The sequence below is a fragment of the Onychomys torridus genome, chromosome 8, assembly GCF_903995425.1.
Source record: "Onychomys torridus chromosome 8, mOncTor1.1, whole genome shotgun sequence".
Lineage (NCBI taxonomy): Eukaryota > Metazoa > Chordata > Mammalia > Rodentia > Cricetidae > Onychomys > Onychomys torridus.
Window position 1 is genome coordinate 65285214 of NC_050450.1, and position 24433 is coordinate 65309646.

Sequence of the window (24433 nt, forward strand, 5' to 3'; positions counted from 1 at the left end):
CCATAGTTGGGCTTTGAGGCTGGGGTGGGATCTCTGCCATTGTGAGAAGCACTAAGAGTCCATCTCTAGAAAGGTATGACATGATCTTAGCGAGGCAGAGGCACAGTCTCCTTCCTAAACTGTCAGGAGCGTGAAAGGAAGGTCTCGGCTGCTTCGAAGTTTATAGCAGGCAGGAGGTTGAAAGTCCAAAAGGGCTCAGATTTCTACTCCACGTGTAGAAATCTCATCCTCAGTCCAGAAGAGATCCCAGCTGCTTCTCTGCACCCCTGGGCCCTGAGATAAAGGTGTAGCTGCCAGGGTCCAGCCTTCTGCAGGGGTGCGTGAGAACAGGGTCACCAGGCAAGTCTGGGCTCAGTGGCCTGCACGCTTTTCTCCTTGACCCGCTGGACAAGCACACAGGCGTGTTCATGGCTGCAGTGTTGCTGGCAAGTGGCAAGAAGTATGAATGGTGAGGCGTAGGGACAGACCCGGGCCACTGGGACCCGCAGAGACTCGCTGGGAAGGATGAAGGGTAGAGCATGGGAGGAGGGGACACAGCTACAAGCAGCTGGAATCTTCCTGGAGCCAGTCCTGGGTGAGAAAGGACCCAGACTAAAGAGCTTCGGGCACCGCCCAAGGGTGGTGTTCTGCCTCTCTTTTCCTCTGTGGACTACCTTGGATGTAAAATCTAACATCAGGTGCTCAGTGTAAATGGAGAGGACTGTCTCTTCTGGCGGGCAGACAGACAGACAGATAGAAGCTCTGGCTGTGCTGCTGTTTCCAGGCATGGCATCGGGGACAGGGCTCTGTGGCTGTGTAGGGAACCTCTCCTGACATTGACATTCCTCTGGGTTACTGATAAACTACAGGGGGCATTTGTGTCCTTCTGAGTGACGCAAGTGCTGGTCCTTAAGTAAAGCCTGTGTGCAGTCTTGATGATTTGCTATTTTTGTTTTGTTTCCTTTTCAAATTACTTGATGGTGATTTGACACCCTCCACTTGTTGAAAAGTTTAGGTGATTTTATGGACTCTGAGCAAATGGGCTGGCTTACAGATAAAAGCATTTGTAACCCCGTCACCTAAAATCATTTAAGCTATCCGATGGAGCTGTTAAGATGGCTTAGCCTGTAATCCCCACACTCAGGAAGCTGAAATAGAAGGGCCTCAATGAAAGCCCAAGGACTACCCTGCTGCAAGTTCAAGGTCAACCTGGGCTACAGCGTGAGACCTTTCTTAAACAAACAAAAAAATAAAACCATGAATGATTAAGACCCCAAACAAATAAATCCCTAATGTCTCTCTCCTTTCTCTGTATGCTTTTTCAACAGAGCTCAGTTTGATCACCATAACACGGGGAGGGGACTCAAAGCCAAACGTAAGACTTAGTTCGGGTCACTGGCGGATGGGCATCGGTATCATTTACTGACCAGCAGGATGGAGACCACACCCTTGAATTCTCCAAAAGTGCTGTCAGCATGCAAGGACAGAGAGGACTGTCAAGAAAATGGTGTTCTACAGAAGGGCGTCCCCACCCCAGGGGACAGGGCAGAGCCTGGCCAAATATCCAATGGGTACTCTGCAGTTCCCAGCACGAGTGCAGGAGACGAAGCGACACACCCTATCCCAGCTGCCACCACCACCACCACCCTGGTGGCTGAGATTCGCCAAGGGGAACGAGAGACCTGGGGCAAGAAGATGGATTTTCTCCTGTCTGTCATTGGCTACGCCGTGGACCTGGGCAACATTTGGCGTTTTCCCTACATTTGCTACCAGAATGGCGGAGGTTAGTACCATGGGCCACCAGCAGAGGCTCCCACCCAGGTGGGCTGTAGACCCTCTTGGGAAGCCTTAGGACAAGTCATGTCTTCACTGTCCTGTGTAGCTGTCGTGAGTCTGAGAAGGTGAAACCTAGGCTTTCATACCGGTCAAGTCTCCTTTCAGCCAAAAGCCTAAGGTAGCCTGTGTGGGGTTTTGGGTTTGTGAAGCGGGACCTGAGCTTCACAGGGGTTTATTGTCTGTGCTGCATTTGCTGAAGGACTTCCCTTCTTGTCCGTGGTTGTCAGGCTTCTGTTAGTGAGTCGGAAGCAGGCGAACACTGCTGTGCTGAAGCCTGCAGGCAGAGTCCTGAGGTGTAGGGCCTGTGGGAAGAAACAGTGGGAGGCGCCTGTCAGGCTCCAGACCCTGTTGGGACTTTGGGCTTGTGTGAGGTCAGAGAATGGCACTAGTGTAGGTCCAAAGTCTTAAGTCGTCAGACTTGATGTGATCCAAAGCTGAACCCAGCCTCAGGATGACATTAGTGCCAACCCCAGAGCATGCACAGCTACATTTACATCACTTGTGTTGAGATGCCTTGTCTTGTCCATTCTAGTGACTCCTAAGGTCCTAGAGTAGTTACGTTGTTGACTGTATGTGTGTGAGTTGGGGAGCCCGAGAGAGAGAGAAGAGCAGACTGGGGGGGACGGGTGAGTAGGTACTGACCCTCTGTGTGGACACTGGGCAAGAGCAAATCAGTGGACATGTATTTTGACTGTTTGAGAGGCAGCTACAGTGAGATCTGGGAGGTAATCCATTTATGACATCCAGACTTCTGTGACCTAACACAAAGTTTCTTTTAGTGGCCGCTCTGTGCTACGAAGGCAGTTCCTTGGGTCATGGGAGGTTGCTCACCTCCCACGTGGGGGATTGGAGATCATATTCTTCTTATCTCCTGTTTGGCAGGACCTTTAGCCTGAGCCTATATGAGGGGCTGGATCCTTGGTGACATTTCCTACTATAAAGCCAATTGGGTAAATCCTTTGAATGAGTTGAGGGCCACCATAAAAACACAGCATAATTTTGATTCTCAAGCCGAGTTTGCTCAAAGCAACTGTAATTACAGGGTCCTTTCTGAGTCACATTGACTAGGATTTTAGGGGTGAAGCACTTTTTAGGCAGGAAGGTTATCAGGGGAAATCACAGCTGACTTGCCCTTTGGGCTAAATCTCAAGCTGCAGGTGAGCAATCTTGTTCCAGCCATGTTCTCAAACAGTGATGGCCTGTGAGTAATTATTCTGGCTTAGTGGAATTATGGACGTACAGTCAAAATATCAGTGGTCAAGAGTCTAGAGTCATAGGTAATACTCATGAAGGAGGATCTGGTTCCATGAATTATAGATGGTTACATCTGTGTGGATCACCGAGCAGTTCAGCATTGTTCCCACACCTGGACATCTTCATGAGGCCTGGGGTGGACCCTCGAATCTGGAGGTCAGTTTTTAGAGTCACCTGTGACTGTAATGTGACTCTGCTGGCATCTTCATCTTTTTCTTGGGGGGGGGGCGGGGGGAGCTGAGGATCGAACCCAGGGCCTTGTGCTTGCTAGGCAAGCACTCTACCACTGAGCTAAATCCCCAACCCGTGGCACCTTTATCCAATGCAAGAGGCAATCAGAGCTCAGACAAAAAGTGGAGTTCTCCATGTGGTGGTGAACTTTATGTTTAGAGGATAAATGTGCTGTGCTAGGCTTGTAAACATCTCGATTGTTTGTAACTTGTATAAGCCATGAGGAAGCTGCTCCTCCCTTGCATGTACCCTATCAGCTGGCCCAAGATGGACCCTTCCTGGTGCAGCTGAGCTATTCTTAAAATTTTCTGATTGTTGCAAAATATTTTACTGACTCAGTTATTCTTATAAGGTACCGGGTCACAAAATTGAAGAGGCTAACTGCTAAGTTCTGCTACTGTATGAAATGCCTGCTTGCTTGGATGGCTGAGGCACCTGCTTGGACGTCTGTTATAAAATCAAGCCTTGCCCGCACCCAAACAGCATATGAGTTCATTTGGCTCCCCAGAAGTATAACTTTGTGGGGTTTTGTCTTTATAATCCTTTGGCTAACAATAGCCAGGACTTCCCTAGAGAATTCTCTCTGGTTTGGGCCTGGTCAGACTTTTTTTTAAAGTAGAAAGCCTCGAATTTACTAAAACCCAAACTTGAGTCAGTGACTCTCTGAACGACCCCAGACCCACCACAGTCCTGGCCCCTGCTCTGTTGTCTCCAGCCCAGCCTCTTTCCATCCCTCTCTCAGGCTCCTCTTTCTGGATTGTTCACTTGGTTTGTATTTTGTTTGGCTTGTTTTTGTTTTTGCTTTTCCCTAAGACAGTATCTGAGTTTCATTTCTTGTTGCTTCAGTGAAATACCAAGACAAAGACAGCTTAAAGAGAAAGGGTGTATTTGGCTCAAGGTGCCAGGTTACCCGTCCATCACCACGGAAAATTCTAGATGGCAGAACTTGAAGAAGCTAGTCAGGTGCATGTGTGCATGCTGGCTCAGCTAAGTGTCTTCCTTTCCTTTCAGTCCAAGGCTCAACCGGTGAAGGAGTGCCGCCTGAGTTCAGGGTGGGGCTTCCCATCTCCATTAAACCAATTAGGAAAGTCTCTCACGGGCCAATCCAATCAAGACTTCCTGGTGTGGTGGCACACGCCTTTAATCCCAGCACTCCTGAGGCAGAGGCAGGCGGATCTCTGAGTTTTGAGGCCAACCTGGTCTGCAAAGTGAATTCTAGGACAGCTAGGGCTGTTCCACAGAGAAACTCCTGTCTCAAAAAACAAAACCAAAACAAATAAAAAGACTTCCTCATGGAGACTCCCTTCCCAGGTGACTCTACAATGTCAACAGTCATGCTAACTATCCCAGACAGGGGCTCACACTTGGTAGTACCTGGGCACTTGGCCTCTGCCATCTCCCACAAGGCACTAAGACTAGGCGACCTACTGTGAGCTCATCTCCACATCAGTGGGCTGATCTGGGGACAGATGTGGGCAGCAAGTAAAATTGTCTCCCTTCTGCCACAGGGGCCTTCCTCCTCCCCTACACCATCATGGCCATCTTTGGGGGGATCCCACTCTTTTACATGGAGCTCGCACTGGGCCAGTACCACCGAAACGGATGCATTTCTATATGGAGGAAAATCTGCCCGATTTTCAAAGGTAACTGAAGGGTTGGGAGGAGGTGCCGGGCAAGGTACATAAGTGGCTGGGATCTGGGACTTAGTTCTGTAATCTCTCGGGCTTTGCGGGTGTGAGCTGCCCTGTGAGTGTGGCCTTTCTCGCCCACTGTCCAGGGATTGGCTATGCCATCTGCATCATTGCCTTCTATATCGCCTCCTACTACAACACCATCATTGCCTGGGCACTCTACTACCTCATCTCCTCCTTCACGGACCAGCTGCCCTGGACCAGCTGCAAGAACTCTTGGAACACCGGCAACTGCACCAACTACTTCTCCCAGGACAATATCACCTGGACACTCCATTCCACGTCCCCTGCTGAGGAGTTTTACTTGTAAGGACACGCAAGGGCGGGAGTGGTCTGTTAAGGACAGGCCATACACCCCTGGAGCTTGGCATCTTCACCCCTCTCTTGGTAGACTTCTTTCGAAGTGTTTCATTAGCATATATTAACTATACATAACAGGTTCCATTATGACATGGACACGCATGGCTATAACGTATTTTGCTTATATTCATCCCTATTGTTATTTTCTCCCCTCATCCCCTTCCTAACTTGCTCCTCTTCTATGGTAATATTTTTCTTTATTCTTTCTGGTGACCCATGAGTTTAATGAAGGTTGCTTTTGGAAGCATGGGCAACTTATCAATGCTACACCACTGAAGAAAACGTCTTATCCCAGCAAACATTGACTGATGGTGGATCTTTAGGGATGGGTGGGACCTCCGAGCCCTTCCCTGCCTCCTGGTAGATTTCTGAGAGGTGAAGCTGCTTAGGATTAGGGAACAAATGTGAGTGTAGGGATGGCAGCATCGCTCCCTCCAGGATTTAGAGTTGGGACTCTCAGGAAACCGTTCCCAACTGCTCTGTAAACTGACCCTTCTTTGTCTCCGTACGTCAGGCCAAATTGCTCCACCATGTCCGCACTGACCCTACCTTCACTCCTCAAAGTTGTTCCTCTGCATCAAAGCTACCCTCCTTGCTGGCTTCTCCTCCTCCTGCCAATTGCCATGGAAACCAAACACCCTATTGCCTCAGTTGTTCAAAACTTTTTCCTGATTTGGTGTGCTGACTTTGTGAGTGGGACCTACAGTTGGAAAGATGCTTGGGGAATCTAGGATATTTTTTTCTTTCTTATGGTGTTAAAGATTAAAGTTGGGGTCTTACACATGCTAGACAGTTATTCTTCTAGTGTGCTATTCCTCTAGCCCAGTAGTGTCTATATATAATTTTTTTTTTGAGACAGGGTTTCTCTGTGTAGTTTTGGTGCCTGTCCTGGAACTCACTCTGTAGACCAGGCTGGCCTCGAACTCACAGAGAGCCGCCTGGCTCTGCCTCCCAAGTGCTGGGATTAAAGGTGTGTGCCACCACCGCCCTGCTCCAGCCCAGTAGTATTTTTAACACAGGAATTTTAGGCAATAGTAGCCCAAATACAGAGCCAATTTAGAGTGAAGGGCTCCTTGCCTACATAGAAATTCCTATGTACTGGGAAGCCAGGCATGCCAGTTGAAAGGTTCTGGTTATAGACAGTGGAAGAAAAGAGGCAGGAGGTCTGGCTTTGGGCTGAATGCTCCTCCCAGAGCCATCCAGGGCTCTTTCAGGATGACCAAGGCCCATTCCCACCCCTCCTGAGGCTCCTGCTAGTGTCCACTATTCTCTGGAGGTGTCACAATCATGTGCTCAGGTGACTCTCTTGTGGACTCTTCTTTATCACTCCAGGCGCCATGTCCTGCAGATCCACCTGTCTAAGGGACTCCAGGACCTGGGGACCATCAGCTGGCAGCTTGCTCTCTGCATCATGCTCATCTTCACCATTATCTACTTTAGCATCTGGAAAGGAGTCAAAACATCTGGCAAGGTGAGGAAGACTCTGCTGCTGCTTGCCCTGGACCACCCAGGACCCCACAATGTCACAAAAACTCAAGACTATTACCCTGGACAGCTACTGAGCAGGAGAAAAATCAGTTTGCCCTCAACACCAAACACATTTTATGATAACTGTGTTCATCACATCTGTTAGCAGGTTCTAGAAATTAACTAATATCATTTACATGTAAGTGCAACTAATTAAATGAAGGTACAATTCAGGCCCTTTCTATTAGGAAATGTATGGGGCTGGAGAGGTGGGCCAGGAGGGGAAGTACTTGCCACAGAAGCACTAACACTCATATAAAAAGCTGTTCACAGCAGTGCATGGCCGGATCCCAGCATGGGAGGTCAGGAGGCAGAGATAGGAGGACCCCTGGGATAGGGCTTACTGGCCCGTCAGTTTAACTGAATGTGCAAACTTCAGGCTCTGTGAGCTCAAAAAGTCAGGTGAAGACCAACTGTGGAAGACATCCATGTCAACCTCTCACCTCCACACATACATGTATACACATACAAATGTGTGTGTGTGTGTGTGTGTGTGTGTGTGTGTGTGTGTGTGTGTTTCAAAATTCTTTTAGCCTAGTGGTGTACTCAGTTGCTAATATTGGCCATACTTTATGGAAAACAAATCATGAGCCCTATCCAGAGCTTTTCTACACTGGCTAATTCTGTTTGCTGCCAGATTTGGTCCCTACTGTACCGATGTGGAACAGGCTCAGAGGTAGGGAGGACCAGCCAGCAGCCCGCTGCCAGCTGATTCTGCAGGCAGTGGGTTTTGTTATTTCTGTCTGTTTTTTCAGAACAGCATCTCACTATGTAGTCCACGCTGGCCATGAACTCATAGGAATCCTCCTGCCTCGGTGTCTCAAATGGCAGAATCACAGTAGTTATGTTACCCCCCAGCCTCAAGCTTGAAGGTACAGATCCTTCTGCCAGGCCACTCTACCTCCTCAAGTGACAGAATAAATGGACCCCCATTCCCAGAGGTCTTCAGTAGTAAAGGACACTGCCACCGCGTCTCCCTTCTTTGCTGTCACTGGGACAGTAGGACAGTAACCTGTGTTTTTGTTTCTCATTCCAGGTGGTGTGGGTGACAGCCACCTTCCCTTACGTTGTTCTGTCCATCCTGCTGGTGAGGGGAGCCACCCTTCCTGGAGCCTGGAAAGGGGTTGTCTTCTACTTGAAACCCAACTGGCAGAAACTCTTGGAGACAGGGGTGAGATTTTGAGGGAAACATTGTGCCGTTGCCTGATTTTCACTAGATAAAGCCAATTCTCGTTCAAACAGGACAGCAGGGACAACTCAAATTGAATGTGCAAGTCTGCAGACACATCAGAAATACACGCACTAAAAACACGGCATCTTGAGCCACTGGGCAGGACTGAGTTTAAATGCTAGGAGGAGAAACCACATGTATTTCACCCAAGAAGTGGCCATCCCCGACGTGGGCCTGGAAATATGGGCTTCTGCCCAGCGTACAGCCGCACGGAGGCCTGAGGGGTGTTGCTTTGCTTGGCGACAGCCCGGGTCTCATCCTTTGCCCTCTCCCGCTGTATTCCAGGTGTGGGTGGATGCTGCTGCTCAGATCTTCTTCTCTCTTGGCCCGGGCTTTGGGGTTCTCCTGGCTTTTGCTAGCTACAACAAGTTCAACAACAATTGTTACCAGTGAGTATGTGGGACTGCTGAGCGAAGCTTGGAAATGGAGTGACAGATAGGCCAAGGAGGGCAATGGTCTCAAACCCATCTAGACCTACACCATGAAGGCATTGTTCCTCAGGGTTATCACAAGCCCCTGGCCATTCACCCATGGTCATAGTGCCCATTCAGGCCGTGTCTCTATTTACCCAGGCTATTCAGAGGTAGAGAAAGCCTCCAAGATACTTCTGTTTTGTGAGAGTCATATATATAAAGTAAGAAATTCTTAGCTGGGGGTAATAGTATATTCTATAGTCCTAGCCCTTGGGAGGAGGAGACAGAAGGCTGAGGAGTTCAAGGCCAGCCTCAACTACAGACTGAGTTCAATGTTGATTTGGCTACATGAGATCCTGCCTATAAAACAAGACAAGTAACAAAATAAACAAGCAAACAAAACAAGGAAATGTTATAGCAAGATTATAAAAAAAATACAGCATACAGTAGTTCATATACTTTACAATTAGCCAGGCATGGTAGTGCATACACTTTCAATCCTAGCATTTGGGAGGCAGAGACAGGCAGATCTCGTGAGTTCACCTGGCCTACAAAGTGAGTTCTGAGACAGCAGCCAGGACTATACCAGAGAAAAACCCTGTCTTGAAAAAGCAAAAATCAAATATATATGTTTCACAAAGGTTTCAAACTGACTTTATATATGTATAATATTGTATTCTAATAAGTATAATGATTGAACTATTTTAGCTTACAAACAAGTGCCACGGTAGTGAAAGAATTATGCTTCCATATTTTAAAACAGGAGCATTGCACTAATGTTGGTCTGAGTGTCACTGATCATCCTCAGACATTAAATCTTCCTGTAAGGATGGCAATGCCCAGCAGTTCATTTATACTATTATGAAAGTAATTATGGAATTTATTCTCTCTAAATATGGGGGAGGAGTTCACACACCCTCTAAGGCCTTGTGTTGGGATACCAGCTAAAGCTATGTAATGAAGTCTTAAAGTATCTCCTTGGCAGTCTTGTGATTTTATTGAAAGATAATATTAAAATTTAATTTCACAAATGTGAGGTCAAAGCCCCTTCGTGGACCACTCCAGCTAAGGGCCCGCTCCAGGGCACTGCCTCTCCTGATTGAAGTGGAGAGGTCTATGCTGTGCTGTTTCACAGGAGGTCAGCCTTTCCTCCCCCACATCTTGCTCCGTGGCTCATAGCTCTGTGGCCTTGAACTCACACTTCCCCTGCCTCAATCAGCCTCACTCAGTCTTCCACGGGATGGAATTAAGAAGGCACATGCTACGGTACCTGGTTTATGACCGTGTCTTAAACCATTCCTGACCTGCCTTCCCCATGCTGAGTGTGGTAGCCACAGTGTGTGGGGATAGGGATCTGGGAGATATGGGGGTAGGTTGGGCATGGAGGCCTGTCTCAGCAGGAGAGGCACAGACACGTGTTTCTTAGACTCCCTAACAGAAGCATCTCAGGGAGCCTGTGTTCTCTACTGCAGAGACGCCCTGGTGACCAGTGTGGTGAACTGCATGACCAGCTTCGTCTCTGGCTTTGTCATCTTCACGGTGCTTGGCTACATGGCTGAGATGAGGGATGAAGATGTATCTGAGGTGGCCAAAGATGCGGGTAGGTGCAAGGGCTCTGTTTACGTATTTCTAGAGATCTGAAGTGTATCAATTCCATAAACTTTCCAACTGTTCTTTTACATTCTCAAAGATTTGAAAGAAACTTAATTGCCCTGGTGAATGTGTCCACAGTGTGTGGTGGGCTTAAAAAATATGACTTGTGTGATAGCTTTAAAATCAGTGGGTTTGGGCACTGGGATGATCTTGTGGTATGGTCCAGTCTAGTAGGCAAAAAAAAAAAAAAAGCCAAAAAACAAAAAACCACTAGTCCTTAGAACTTCCCTTGTGGGGAGATAAGATTTAACTGATGTGGCCATACTGCTTAATGTTTTCATGGGAAATAAGCATACCAAATATTAAAGCAATGAGACCAAGTAGATGGAGCCCAGGGCCTTGAGAAATGTTTGCACTTTGGGCCGATGTGGTGCTTTGAGAAAGCGGTTGTCATACTCTCAAAAGGACTTTAAGGGCTGGGGGTGTGTAGGTCAGTGGTAGAGCACTTGCTTATGGTGTTCAGATGCTCGAGTTCATACCGTAGCACCCCCAAATGTAAAAAGGGGTGACTTAGAAATAGCAGGAGCTCCTTGTTCCATTTCCTGGTATTCTGGAGCCGAGGACATCACAAGGTACCTCAGATACGGCAGTCCTGGCCCTGACAATGAAACACAGAATTGTCACATACTGGAGCTTGAGTAGTCCTGGTCTCAAGTCCCTTCTATCTCCCGAGTTGAAGATACACAGTTTTCAAGGTGGATAATCTTCTCCCTGGCTTTGCAAAATGTCAGGTGTGGTGGGTGAAGAAGGCTTTGGTTCTGACAAAGCCTGACTCCCTGCAGAGTGCCGTGGTGAGAACTGTAAAGTTCTGGAGTAGCCCCGGTCTACTTTGCCATCGCTTGGTGGGATGGCTCTCCGTGGCTACCTCCTCCTCCTCATCTTCTTCGTCATCGTCCTCCTCCTCTCTCCCTCTGTTTCAGGCCCCAGCCTCCTCTTCATCACATATGCGGAGGCGATAGCCAACATGCCAGCAGCCACGTTCTTTGCCATCATCTTCTTCCTCATGCTCATCACTCTGGGTTTGGATAGCACGGTGAGTAGAGGTGCAACATGGGCAGATGAGAGGGAGAGGGAGCTGGTAGTGGCTAGACTCAACTTCCTCTCACCCAAACCCCCACTGGTACTGTTCGCTACCTCCCGGTAATTCCCCTCTCCCCCTCCACTTCCTCCCCGTTCCGTCCCCCTGTCCACTCCTCTCAGCAATGGTGCCTTTTGCACGGGGTACAGTAGAGAGTTCTTGTTGGCATAATGTAGGGGAAGTGCCTGGCACAAAGGGCTCAGCATATATAAATTCCTTGTTTTCCTTCTTGACTCCTGATGGCACCTGAAGGCTCAGCTCAGAGACTTGTAACTATTAGTGGAGAGAGGGTATTGGCATTGAGCTGGCCCTGGGGCAACCATTCGATCCCAGACACACCAAGTGCTGAAGTTTTGTGTACTGTATTTGCCTGCGTGTCCTAACTGATGGGTTCTGATGATGGTATCAGATGGAAATAACCTTGTTCACGTGCCAGTGAGTGGGCGAACTAGTCTTGGTCAGCTTGACGGTTCACTTGGTAGTCTTATCTCTCTTCCTGTCCACTGTCCTTGAGGCACAGGCTTGTCCCAAGACACCACTGTGACCATCTGCATGTATCTTTTAGTTTGCAGGCCTGGAAGGCGTGATAACGGCAGTACTGGATGAATTTCCGCACATCTGGGCCAAGCGCCGCGAGTGGTTCGTGCTCATTGTGGTCATTACTTGCGTCTTGGGATCCCTGCTCACACTGACTTCTGTGAGTATCAGGGCCTTTGCCTCCGAGTGGCCTCTGCTAGGGTACCAGTATTCTACAAGCAAAGAGGATCCTTTTCCTCCACTTCCACAGTGTCCTCACTTGGGGGCTTCAAGGGGTGTGGCTAGCACTGTTACAAAGCTTATCAAGGGCTGAGGATGCAGCTTAGTGTTAGGTTGCTTGCCTAGCACAATGTGAGGCCCTGGGTTCAATTTTCAGCATTGAAAAAATTGTCACCAATGAGAAGTTATTTCCACATTACCTCCTGGGAGATCTGTGCACAGCATGGGGTCAGGGGAGGGGGCGGAGGCTTAGTGTTTCACAACAGATCCAGTCATGTTTCAGGCTTGGCAAAAATACCTGGAGAGCAGTTAGGATTTGCATTTCCAGACATTTCCACCTTTCAGGGGTGCTTTGCCCTGGTGTCCTGGTCTGCAGGCTGGTGTCTTGTATGTCAGGACACTCGTCTCCTGTAGAACTTGCCATGTAAAGAAGTCAGATCCTCTCCAGTCATCCCTTGTATCTTTGTTTAGTAGCCAAGGCAAATACAGGAAAGTGTACATCAGATAGTGTGACATCATGGGCTTGTGTCCTCCAGGCTCAAGCCGTGACCTCAATGACTCCAACATTTTATGTAGGTCAGGGTAAGGGGCTGCATATGTCTCAGAGGGGTCAGAAGTTAGAACAAGAAGGCAAACAACAGTGACCTACGTGTCTGTGTGTCAAGGTGGTCATTCCAGATTCAAGGTTTTTCTTTTTGTTTTTTTGTTTCTCTGTGCTTTCCTGGAACTCACTCTGTAGACCAGGCTGACCTCGAACTCAGAGATCTGCCTGCCTCTGCCTCCCAAGTGCTGGGATTAAAGGCGTCCACCACCACTGCCCAGCTCTTTTTGTCTTTCTTTTACTGTGTAGACAAGGCTGCCTCTGCCTTCCAACTGCTGGGATTAGGGGTGTGCACTACCATGCCTAGCTTCCAGATTCAGTCTTTCCAGTTGTGGCTTCTCCAAGGTTGAGTCTAGAAAGTATTCAGTGAGTTGAAAGTGGATAGAGAGACCCTTCAGAGTCTGTCTCTTACAGTGTGGTGGGTAAAACAAGGATGAGCTAGGGGCTGAGGGCTCAGTGGTAGTGCCTAGCACGCCCCAGACTGTGAGTTCGGTTCTCAGCATCATTTAAAAGAAATGTGCTCCATGGGGTAAGATGTCAGCTAGACACACATTCAAAGGCCACTCCACAAGACGGGCCTGGGGTACTTTAGACTGAGTCCAGAGGGAGAATCACCCACTCGTCACCTTCCATTCAGAAGCTTCTGCAGGCCTTTGTAATGAGTGGCTGTACCTCAGAAGACCATTGACCACATCTGTAATCTCGTTCCCAGGGAGGTGCATATGTGGTGACGCTGCTGGAGGAGTATGCCACTGGGCCCGCCGTGCTCACTGTGGCACTCATTGAAGCCGTTGCTGTGTCTTGGTTCTATGGTAAGAAGCCCCTTCCAGGGAGGGTTCTTTCTGTATTAGCCTCAGTCTGCATAGAGATGGGCACTGATTTCACCAGAAGAGGACAGGAAGGGGCAGTTGGTCAAGTGTAAGCTCCTGATGAGTCTGTAAGATAATCTGAGTGGAGGGCTTTCTGTAGCAGTCCATCATTTTCTCCACACTGGACCACAGTGGCCACACCCTTGAGGGAGAACATTGTTCTACTCTGATTTTTTCTTTTTTTTAAACATTTACCCAGTAGAGAGAAGCTAAAGTCAGCCAGTTTACCCACAGTGGTGGTTTAAGACATGACTGTATAGTGGATTACTGCGAGAGAGCCCTGGATTTAAGTTTCTCGAGCAAGACCCCTCTCCAGAGCAGCGAGCTAGAGCTTAGGCCCTTGTCTACTAATGAGGCAAGAATATTCTTACTGTGTCTGCATTGGTAAATACCCGGGTCACTCCCTCTTGTCCTGGGATGGACTTTGACAAGGGTGAGAGGAGGTACAGGAAGTGAGCTGAGATTTTTGGCAGAGGTCCCATGAGCCCAGAATAGGGGTGGGGAGGGCACAGGCATTTAACTTGAGGAACACAAGTTCAGAGATGTGTTGTATTATCAAGAAGCAAACATCTCATTCTGGAAATGCATTTGCTTTCCAATGTCTATGATCAATTGCTTTATCTCCATAGTCATTATGTGCACTGTGAAGAAAGTGGGGTGAGCACATGAACTGAAGATTTTAATTGCATGTGTGTGTGAGTGTAGCAGCCTGCAGAGGCCAGAGGACAGTACTGGCTTCCCTGAAGCTGGACTTGTAGGAAGTTGTGAGTCACCTGTTATGAGTTCTGGGAACTGATTCAGGACCTAATTCAGAGGACAGAGTTCAAAGTCACTGTAGAGACCTGCCCTCGGAACCGCAGACTTCCAGAGGAAGCAGCTGGAAGCATTGTCACATCGAACGCTCTCACCTGTCAGTGAGCATCATCACATCAGCGCCGGTAATCTTTTCCAGAAGCACCTGAGTCTTGACCTGGCATATGAATGAGTAATATTGTGGTTAAGCTGGGTGGCGGTGGCACACACCTTTAATCCCAGCACTCGGGAGGCAGATGCAGGTGGATCTCTGTGAGTTCGAGGTCAGCCTGGGCTACAGAGTGAGATCCAGGAAAGGCGCAAAACTACACAGAGAAACCCTCTCTCAAAAAAACAAAAAACAAAAAAAAAATGTTGTGGTTAAAAGATTCCTTTGAAGAGCTGGAGAGATGGCTCAGTGGTTAAGAGCCTTGGTTGCTCTCCCAGAGGACCTGGGCTCCATTCCCAGCACTTACATGGTGACATACCACTGTCTGTAACTCCAGTTCTGGGGGGACCTGACACCCTCTTCTGGCCTCTTTTGTGGACACCATGCAAATGTGGAGGAAAAACACTCACACATAAAATAAATCTTTAAAAGAGTCTCCTTGAAAGTTGCCAGTGGATAGTAGTCCAAGTTGGTCTCTGCAAGGCAGGCTCACTATTCCTAAATAAAATGACTTCCTTCCTACAATGAACACTATCATCAAATCTAGGCTGAGATCTTAGGATAACAATGTGGGCACCAACGGGGGACTTGGCTCCTCCCTAGGTGTCCATCAACTTTCTGGCTTTGTGAATTTTGCTTGCTATAAAAATCACTTAGGGCCAGAGAGCTGGCTCAGAGGTTAAGAGCACTGACTGCTCTTCCAGAGGTCCTGAGTTCAATTCCTAGCACCCATATGGTGGCTCACAACCATCTGTAATGAGATCTGGCGCCCTCTTTGGTGTACATAATAAATAAATAAATCTTCAAAAAAAATTAGTTTTGTAATGCACCCCCCCATCTCCCTGGAGCCGCTCATGTGGAGAAGAAGGACCAGAGCTCAGGGAGGAATCCCCCCTCCCCTTCTTGCTGATCTTGCCTCAGTCAAATTCTCCTTTGGGCTGTTCTAGGTATCACTCAGTTCTGCAGTGACGTGAAGGAGATGCTGGGCTTCAGTCCAGGATGGTTCTGGAGGATCTGCTGGGTAGCTATCAGTCCTCTGTTTCTCCTGGTGAGTGTCATTTCTGTTTTGTTGTTCCAGATATTTCTTTATAAGAAATAAGGCCAGGAGACGGTGGCGCACACCCTCAATCCCAGCACTCGGGAGGCAGAGGCAGGAGAATCTGAGTTCAAGGCCAGCCTGGTCTGTAGGACAGTAAGGACTACACAGAGAAGCTCTGTCTTGAAAAACAAAACAAAACAAAGTGCTGCTGAAGTGTAACACACAGACGGGAGAGCATGCTGCCTGAGGGGCGCATCTCAGTTTATAAACTCAGCACTTCTATGTCCTCCAAGAAGCCCCACTGCCCAGGGACCTCCCAGCAGCTGGGCCCACCACTGTTTCTGACATTGACCTTGAGGGATCCAGGAGATCATGCTAGTGATCCCTACTAACAACAATGACTTTTACCCAGCAGTAAGTGCCAGAGCTGACTTTGCACCAAACTTACACCCATTGCCCTTTCAATCTTTATGATAACTCTGAAAGGGGGGGGGGGTTGTTTTTAAAGACAGTCTCCATATGTAGATCAGTTGGCCTGGAACTCTACACAAGCCCAGGGTCACTGCACCTGGCTTGTTGTACTGATTAACATTTAAGGAAATTGAGGCTTAGTGTCATTAAAATCACTTGACAAACATTATTGAAGACCAAAGGAAAGACATATTTATTGCTCAGGAAAGCCCTGAGAGAGGTTCTAGCAATTTCATGCTTAATTTTCTATGTACCTTGAAGGAGGTACACCACACACAAAGGTCCCCAAGTTTAGGACAAGTCAAAAGTAGAATTCTTTCACTGTCAAAGGACCTGGATAAGAAAGTTGAGTTCTAAGGGCAGCTCATGACGTGTTTAGTAGTCACTGCCATCTTGCTATGTGCCCCTGCCACCTCCTCTCCAATGGTCTTTCTCTTGCCCAAAGATGAATCTCTCAAGTGCATGCTGAGGCAGCCTGGGCTAAACCCAAGCTGTGTGCATCAACACGGACTGTGAAGCCAGGTCCCAATTAGTCTTATCAATTAAAATCAGGAGTCAGATATCAGGGTAATAACCTGAAAGATCGGAGAAACAGCCACTAGAGACTTCTTATCTCTACAAATCCTCAGACTGAGATCCTGTCTCCACCTCCCAATTGTGCTGGGATCAAAGGTGTAAACCATCATGGCAAGGTCTCTCTATGGTTAACTCAGTGGCTAGCTCTGCCCTCTGATCTCCAGGCAAGCTTTATTTGTCAGAACACAAACAAAATATCACACTGCAGGTCTGCTTCTCAATTTTTTTCATTTATATATAACTTTATTGGGTGGGGTCATGTTTTGATCCTTTAGAGCCAAAAAAAGGACAGGTTATATGATTTCATTAGCCCACCTCAGCTTATTGAGAGCATCTGAGCCATCCCAGACCTCTCAGGCCTTTCTTTAGCACACAAGACTCTTCATCTCTATGTGTTCTGAGTTTCCTGAGACAGAACCTGCACTCCCTCCCACCACTAACACCTCTCAGGATTAAGTGGGGTTTTTTTGTTTGTTTTTTTGAGATAGTTTCTCTGTGTAAGCATCCTGCCTGTCCCAGATCTTGCTTTGTAGATCAGGCCTGCCTCTGCTGCCTCCTGAGCTCTGGGATTAAAGGCTCGTGCCACCACGCCCAACAGGACTAAGTTTTATATGATGGCCCAATTGCTATCTTTGCTTCTGTGGCACTGTATGTGTCTGTTCCCAGAAGCCCTTCCTGACTGCTCTAGACTCCAGAAGCTTTCATAAACATTTGCCCTGAGCAGCAAACTTCCCGGCCCAGTGGCTCTGTTGGATCTCCTCAAACTCACATCCATCCCCCTGCCTCTGGAGTGCTGGGATTGAAGGCAGGTGCTCATGCACCTGGCAAAGTTTCAGTTGCTTTCATGTTAAGAGGTTTGGGCTGAGTTTCTTGGTCCACTCTGACCAGAAGCTGAAGTCCTGACATAAATAGGTTTTAACTTGTATTAATACCTTGCTTCTTGATAATCCACTTAAATCCGTTCATTTGTTTCTCAGAGGAAGAAGTCATGTTAGATTAATGCCCTGAAGGTACATTTTTGCTTACGTGCTTTCATATTTCCCCACCCAGCAAGGAAACAGTGTCCGGGCCAAGACTAGGGTGAGGCAAAGAGACATACCAGGGAACATAACATACATCAGTACTCAAGAGAAATACTATTTTAATGCAGTGTTTAAATTAATACAGAAAAGCTATATGAAAAACATTTTATCAAACCTGGAACTGGCCCTGAACCTGTGTGACTCACATCATTTGCCTAACCCTGGTCTGTCCCCACCGGGTCCTATCTCTATCTGACAGACTATACTAAAATATTTTGGCTTCCCCTTACACATGAGGTGAGCACCTCATATGCTTCATTCTTGTCTGGGTCTGGAGGCCTTGGGCTTTTTACTATTACTATTATTATTATTTTATTTGTTTCTGGAGGCTCATGGCCAACACCCCCGTAGAGACCAGCGAAGGCACATTCTCCACCATCCCAGGGATGTTCACCCCTCTCCCCCTAAGGCTAGTGCTTCTGCACCCCATGGAGAGGAATGAACAGGTCCCCTGTCCAGAGCTTTATAGGGAAAGCTTTAGGTAAACAAGTAACTTACTAAAACTGTTCTTTTTCATTAAACTAACTTACAAAAAAGAAGAAAGAAAGATCGAACAAATAGATTGCTTGAGAAAAGAGGTTGGGTTCCGTGAGGGAGCCACTGACTAAGGAGCTTGGAACTTGATTTCACGAACCTGACAGCGAGATAGCCCAGTTCTGTCAAGGAGGCTCCTGACAGAACTTCTCTGCCCTTTTTCCAGTTACCTTCCTTGGTAGCCAGGTCTGGGGCTGGGAAGCCTGTGAGGAGGAAGGTTTGTGATTGACAGGGCTCCTCTTTTGAAGCCCTCCTCCTGGACACAGGCTAGCATGGCTCTGAAGAATGTGCACTTAACAATTTCCCATTTTATTACCTGCAGACAAAGGAAAAACAGATATAAATAGATGGTTAACTACACAAATAATTCACATTAGTGTCTTCTGTAGGAGCACAAGGCACTAAATTCAAATTAAATAAAGTACAGTAGTGATTTCGGCATAGTGGTTCCTAGACAAAACCCAACGTTTATGCTCACTCTGGAAACCAAACAAAATAAGAAAATCGTAAGTTGGGTGTTAGAAGAGATTCAAATTTTTTGTAAAAAAATTCATAGGATTTTCAAGTGAAGAGTGTGTTAAGCGCTTTCCCACATCCACTATTCCTTTCGATGAGGGCCTGTAGCAGACTGTCACTAGTCCTGGGATGCATCCTTGCAGGCCCATGGTGACGAAACCCCAGGCTGCAGAGCCTGGCAGAGACAGCAAAGGCGGGGAGGCTCCCCAAGAGCAGAGCACTCCTCAGCTTCTCTCTCCAGACGGAAGGCACCTTCCATCAACCACACCTCAAACAGTCAGTGAAGGCCAGGACACACAACAGAGCAGAGATAAACAGAGCGGCTGCCCAGGTCGCCTCTTTGCTGGCCAGTCTCTTCTCCTTGGCAGGAGGAGACACTACATCTCTCTGACTTTGGAGATAATGGCAGGGTTGCTGTAGCTTGTAGTTTCCACGGTAGGCCCTGAGGTGAAGAAACCCAAGCAAGAAATGGACCTGTCTGTTCATTTGTTCTCTACTTGGTACAGACGTTAGTAATAAGTTCATCTAGGATATATACCCCAGTAGAATCTCAGATTTGCTCTTTGGTGTTTATGGTCTCAAGATTTTCACTGTTTCTTGGAATTTGTCTTAGTTCATCATTTGCAGTTTTTTGATGAGCCCACCCCAACTGCGGCTTTTCCAATATAATTATCCTCACTGGAGTATCATCTTGGGCTACTGCATAGGGACGTCATCTATCATCTGCATCCCTACGTATATCATTTATCGGCTGATCAGCACTCCAGGGACACTTAAGGAGGTATGTGCCAGCTAATGAGTGAGTGAGTGTGTGTGTTAAGTAGGATAATTGTGGAGAAAGTAATTCTCTTGTTATGTTTTATTCAAAAGACAAAATCACCAGAAGGCTCATAGTCTTATATATTTATTGAGTTTTCACCTACCTCACTGAAGGAAGAGACAATTAAATGGCTGCCTTTATCACCAGGACACAACTCATAAACACAGTGACTAGAGTGAGCTGAGCCTGGTGTATCACAGCGCTCGGGAAGTAGAGGTCTTCTGCTACACTGTGATTTGGGGGCCAACCTGGGTTCTATAAGACCCTGTCTCAAAGTGATTGGTGCTCTGCAGTCTTCTGTTTGGGCTGTGTACAGCTTCCTAAGCTTATCAGCCACTTTACCTGCTGTTTGTCATTGGGCATAGACCACACATCTCTGACATCCAGGGCACAGATAAGTGAAGGTTCATGGTTTAAAAGAGCCATGGTCATTTTTCCTTTCTCTTTTTTGAGACAGGGACTCACTTGAGTGCTGGGATTAAAGGTGTGGCCACCGTGCCTGGTGCCATGGTCATGTTTTGCTTTGTTTTGTTTTTCCACATCAATATGTCAAGTACCATCTTGAAGAACATCACAAAATAAGGATGTTACAATAATAATTTTAGCCTAAAAAACTGTCACTCTCCCAACCAAGTAGGTTATCAAAGTTGTAGCTCAGGCCTTTGGAGCCATTTACCCCCATATTAGAAGAAATGATTATTACTGTTTGACTATCAAGTACCTACCAAACGTGCCCAAGTGTCTGTCTTCAGATCATCTCATCTTGCACTCAGGGGACCTGGGGAGGTGAACGGGCACAGGTGCTATAGATAGACTAGAACACCCACCAAGGGTGTGGATAACCTCATCAAAGTCATCATTTCAGTGGTTTGTCTGAGGACAACCCAGTTCAGGGACTCTCCAGAGTTTCTGGCTCTCTGGCCAGCATTTTTGCTTTTTTAGATGTGGTTTCCCTCTTCTGAGCTGACTGTTTGCTGGTGCAGAAATTGGTGTTAAAGGTGTGGGACAATAGTGGCATTTTCATGCCATGCTGCCCGAGTTCATGGTTCCGCTCCTAAGATTCCTGTCAGTGTCCCTTCACTTGCACAGAACCAATTTTTTTTTTTTTTTTCTGAGACAAGGTTTCTCTGTGTAGCTTTGTGCCTTTCCTGGAACTCGCTTTGGAGACCAAGCTGGCCTCGAACTCACAGAGATCTGCCTGCTTCTGCCTCCCGAGTGCTGGGATTAAAGGCATATGCCACCACTGCCTGGCTGAAATGTTTTAAATGTTACATTTATTACACACAGTAATGAGTGTCACACCAGGAGAGTCTTAGGTCCATTGTTGCATTTGCATGGAAGAGCTCAGAGGTGAAGGGTACCATCTGGGGAAAGCCAGGTGGCTTCCGAGGACCCAGGTAGACTAGCCTGGGGGTTCTAATAAGCAAAACTTCTATATTGCACAGGCCATCACACTAGCATACTCAGTTCATAAGAGAACTTGAGACAAACATCTTTTTCTGAGAATGACTGGATCCATTTCCTTTTTTAGGTAGGAAAACTAAACTCAAGGTGAAGAAAACTTGGCAAATTTCTATAATCAAACCAAACCAATCCTATCACCTTTCCTCCCAAAGAGGACAAGACAGTTGTTCTACAGCAAGGCATTCTCAGACCCAGAGTCACTAAATTCATTCCTCCAGGCTACGCTTTAGCAACGGTTGAGAGGCTCCATGACCTCTGTTGCTTCAAACCCAGAGGCCAGGGTCAGAAGTAGGAACTCGAGCTTAACAAATGTCATCATTTTGTCATAGGATGCACCTACTTGTCTTTCTTGCAAATTTTCAGTGAGTTACAAGGAAATGTCACCCCAAAGAGTATAAGTGACAGAACTCAAACCCATTGGTAGGTGAGATGACAAGGTCATCTTCACCATGGGCCACCGGCTGGGAGACGGTGGCTTTCCAGGAAGCAGCTGGTAAAGCCCATGGAATGTTAAGGAAAGGATCTAGTCAGCCCCGAAAAGCACTCACCTCTGGGTCGTGGTTTCCCGTCAGTAAAATGTGCTCATTGGACTAGAGCGTGTCTGAGGAGCGGCAGTTCCCTGGAGCAGCAATGGTGATACTGCTGGGCTAGGTTCGGAAACTCCAAGGCTTTTCTTTACATGAGACGTCTCAGAGACCTTTGCTTTTTTTTTTTTTTTTTTTTTTTAAGATTTTAAAATATTTATTATGTATATAGCATGTCTGCCTGCACACCAGAAGAAGGCACCAGATCTCATTACAGATGGTTGTGAGCCACCATGTGGTTGCTGGGAATTCAACTCAAGACCTCTGGAAAGAGCAGTACAGTGCTCTTAACCTCTGAGCTATTCTTGTGTGTACTTAATGCAAGTGGTGAAGCATGCCATGACCTCCCCGCAACCCCAAGTACTCCTGGGAAAATAGATGTTTGATTTTTTTGGAGGGAGTTTTTTTATTCTGAAAAATCTCACTATTGTAGCTTAGACTAGCCTTAATCTTGCAGTGATGCTCTTGCCTCCCGAAGGCTGGCCTTGTCAGGTGGTCATTATTTGTTAATGGCCAGATTTGACACTCAGAAGCACTCTGGGAGGAAGAGGAGTTTCATATAAAATTTTGGTTTTGGGGGAAAAAAAGACCAAGGTAAATTTAAGGGAAAAGTAAATGTCTGAACTCTGCTGGGAACTGGTCATGTCCAGATGCTCCTGGCTTTATAATGAGATTAGATCCTGATAAACCCATCATAAATTGAAAATATCATTAAGTAAAAAATACAATGAATACACCTAACATTAGATCCTGATAAACCCATCATAAATTGAAAATATCATTAAGTAAAAAATACAATGAATACACCTAACCTCCTGGACATCATAGCCTAGCAACATAATACAGTACTGTTATTCTCATGAGCACTTGGCTGGCAGGAGCTGTGGCTTGCTGTCACTACCTAGCACCAGGAGACAGCGATGTCACTAGCTTGGGAAAAGATCAGAATTCAGGACAGAGTTTCTACTGAATGGATATCACTTTTGCATCATCATAAAGGAAAAATGGGTTGCGGTAACCCACTATAAGCTGGGGACCACTTGCGTAAGTCTGCTGTGTACAGAATAAGCTCTATTTATTTACTGGTCTCATTTGGGAAGATTTCACAGGCATTAGCAGCCTAGAAGGCTCAAGATTGGGGTCATTCACTGTCATCATTGCAGAAAGCCTTTGACCCACACAAAGATAATGGGAGATGGTCTCTAGTGAGCATGTGTTTATGAAGATGTCAGCAATGCTCCATTCTTGGATTAGCTGGTTACCATCTTGCAGAAGGCTGGGGCCTGGCAAAGTTTGAGATCAGTAATAGTCTGGTGGTCTGGCAAAATGGCTCTTACCACTAAGGTAGAAGAGTTAAGTTGGAGGAACCCTGAAAGCCATCTCCAACCTCCACATATGAACTGGCATTCATGCTCCTTACATGCATACACACACACAAAATTAAATAATATCTAAGCCTGGAAACTTGGGGGAATCAGCCAAAAGGGCAGCAGTACATATAGGAGGGGATGAGGCATAAAGCCAAACACTTTTTTATAATGTTATTTACTGGGCTTGCCTCTTCCACACATTTTAATTAGCTCTGTCCTGGGTACCATAGCTCCATTAAGACTAATCTTAATTATATTTTTATCTAGTCAACAATAGTTTACAACATGGTAAGGGATGGGTTTCAGTGGCTCATGGCACTCGGTGCTATGGCCAAGGGGAGAGAGAATTGAAATCCAGTCTGTCCGTCTCTAAGCTCAGTGTGTCTCTGGCAACCATAGCTCTTTAAAGTCTGTTGTGCTATGGCCTGCAAGGCTCTACTGAAGGATTACTTTCTCTCTTTCATGTCACATGGTCCTACTGGCTCTCCAGATGCTTATAGTTCTGCCATTTTTACCCATATTAGATAAGTTGGGAAGTTCTCTTTTAAAGGCCAATGAGGCTATTCCAACTTATTAATGAAATGTCATTAAAATACTATTCGATGGGCTGGAGAGATGGCTCAGAGGTTAAGAGCACTGGCTGTTCTTCCAGAGGTCCTGAGTTCAATTCCCAGCAACCACATGGTGGCTCACAACCATCTGTAACGAGATCTGGTGCCCTCTTCTGGCCTGCAGTCATACAGGCTGTATACATAATAAATAAATCTTTTAAAAAAATACTATTTGATGTTTTCATAATAATGTTGAAATAACATTGCATTTTCTTCCCAACAGCGCATTATTAAAAGTATCACTCCTGAGACACCAACAGAAATTCCCTGTGGGGACATCCGCTTGAATGCTGTGTAACACACCAGAGAGGAAATGGCTTCCCAGGCCCCTCTCAGCTCTAACAAGCCCCACCTCGACTTCTCCCCTGTCAGCCAAGCCTGATGATGCAAGGTCTTCATGGAGACACGGTCTTAAAGACTATGGTGCCCAGACTCTTGTGGATTCCAGCCACTTCTTTCCATGAAATCTCTTGGACATACTGCCATATGGATGTGACACAGTGAACTGGCCTTTTTTGGACATGTGAGGGAGCACAGGAGGTGACGAAGTCATCAGTTAGCATTAGGTTTAGAATTAAGTCTGTGAAAGTCCTGTATCTTTTTTTCCTCTCACATCTGTTTGCTTCAAGTCTTCATTGTCCATGAATGCATCTAAGAGAAAACAGGGATGTCTTGCTAGTCATATATTTTCTCAGTAGCATCGAATTCTATAGCCGGAATGTACTAGAACCTTCTATCCCATGTGCTGCTGTGAAGTCAAGAAAGGAAGATGTAAAGATGTTAAACTGAATAAATGATGTGGATGTGTGAACATTTGTGTCTGTTACATTGTTGTCTGTGTACTCCTGGATCCAACATTCCGGGTCCATTACAAACGATATAAGCGTCCTCTAATTTTTCTTACATTAAACAAATTCTACCTACTC

The 24433-nt window shown here is 46.7% G+C and overlaps 1 protein-coding gene across 1 annotated transcript; it reads left to right on the forward strand.

The window, feature by feature from the left end:
* Positions 1–1307: 1307 nt before the first annotated feature.
* On the forward strand, positions 1308–24433 carry Slc6a4 (solute carrier family 6 member 4). The gene is made up of 13 exons (XM_036197200.1): positions 1308–1762; positions 4809–4943; positions 5078–5297; positions 6684–6822; positions 7915–8049; positions 8395–8498; positions 9995–10122; positions 11096–11208; positions 11819–11950; positions 13323–13422; positions 15388–15488; positions 19272–19439; positions 23731–24433. The coding sequence occupies exons 1-13, from the start codon at positions 1414–1416 to the stop codon at positions 23803–23805; spliced, it is 1899 nt and encodes a 632-aa protein (XP_036053093.1). The 5' UTR covers positions 1308–1413; the 3' UTR covers positions 23806–24433.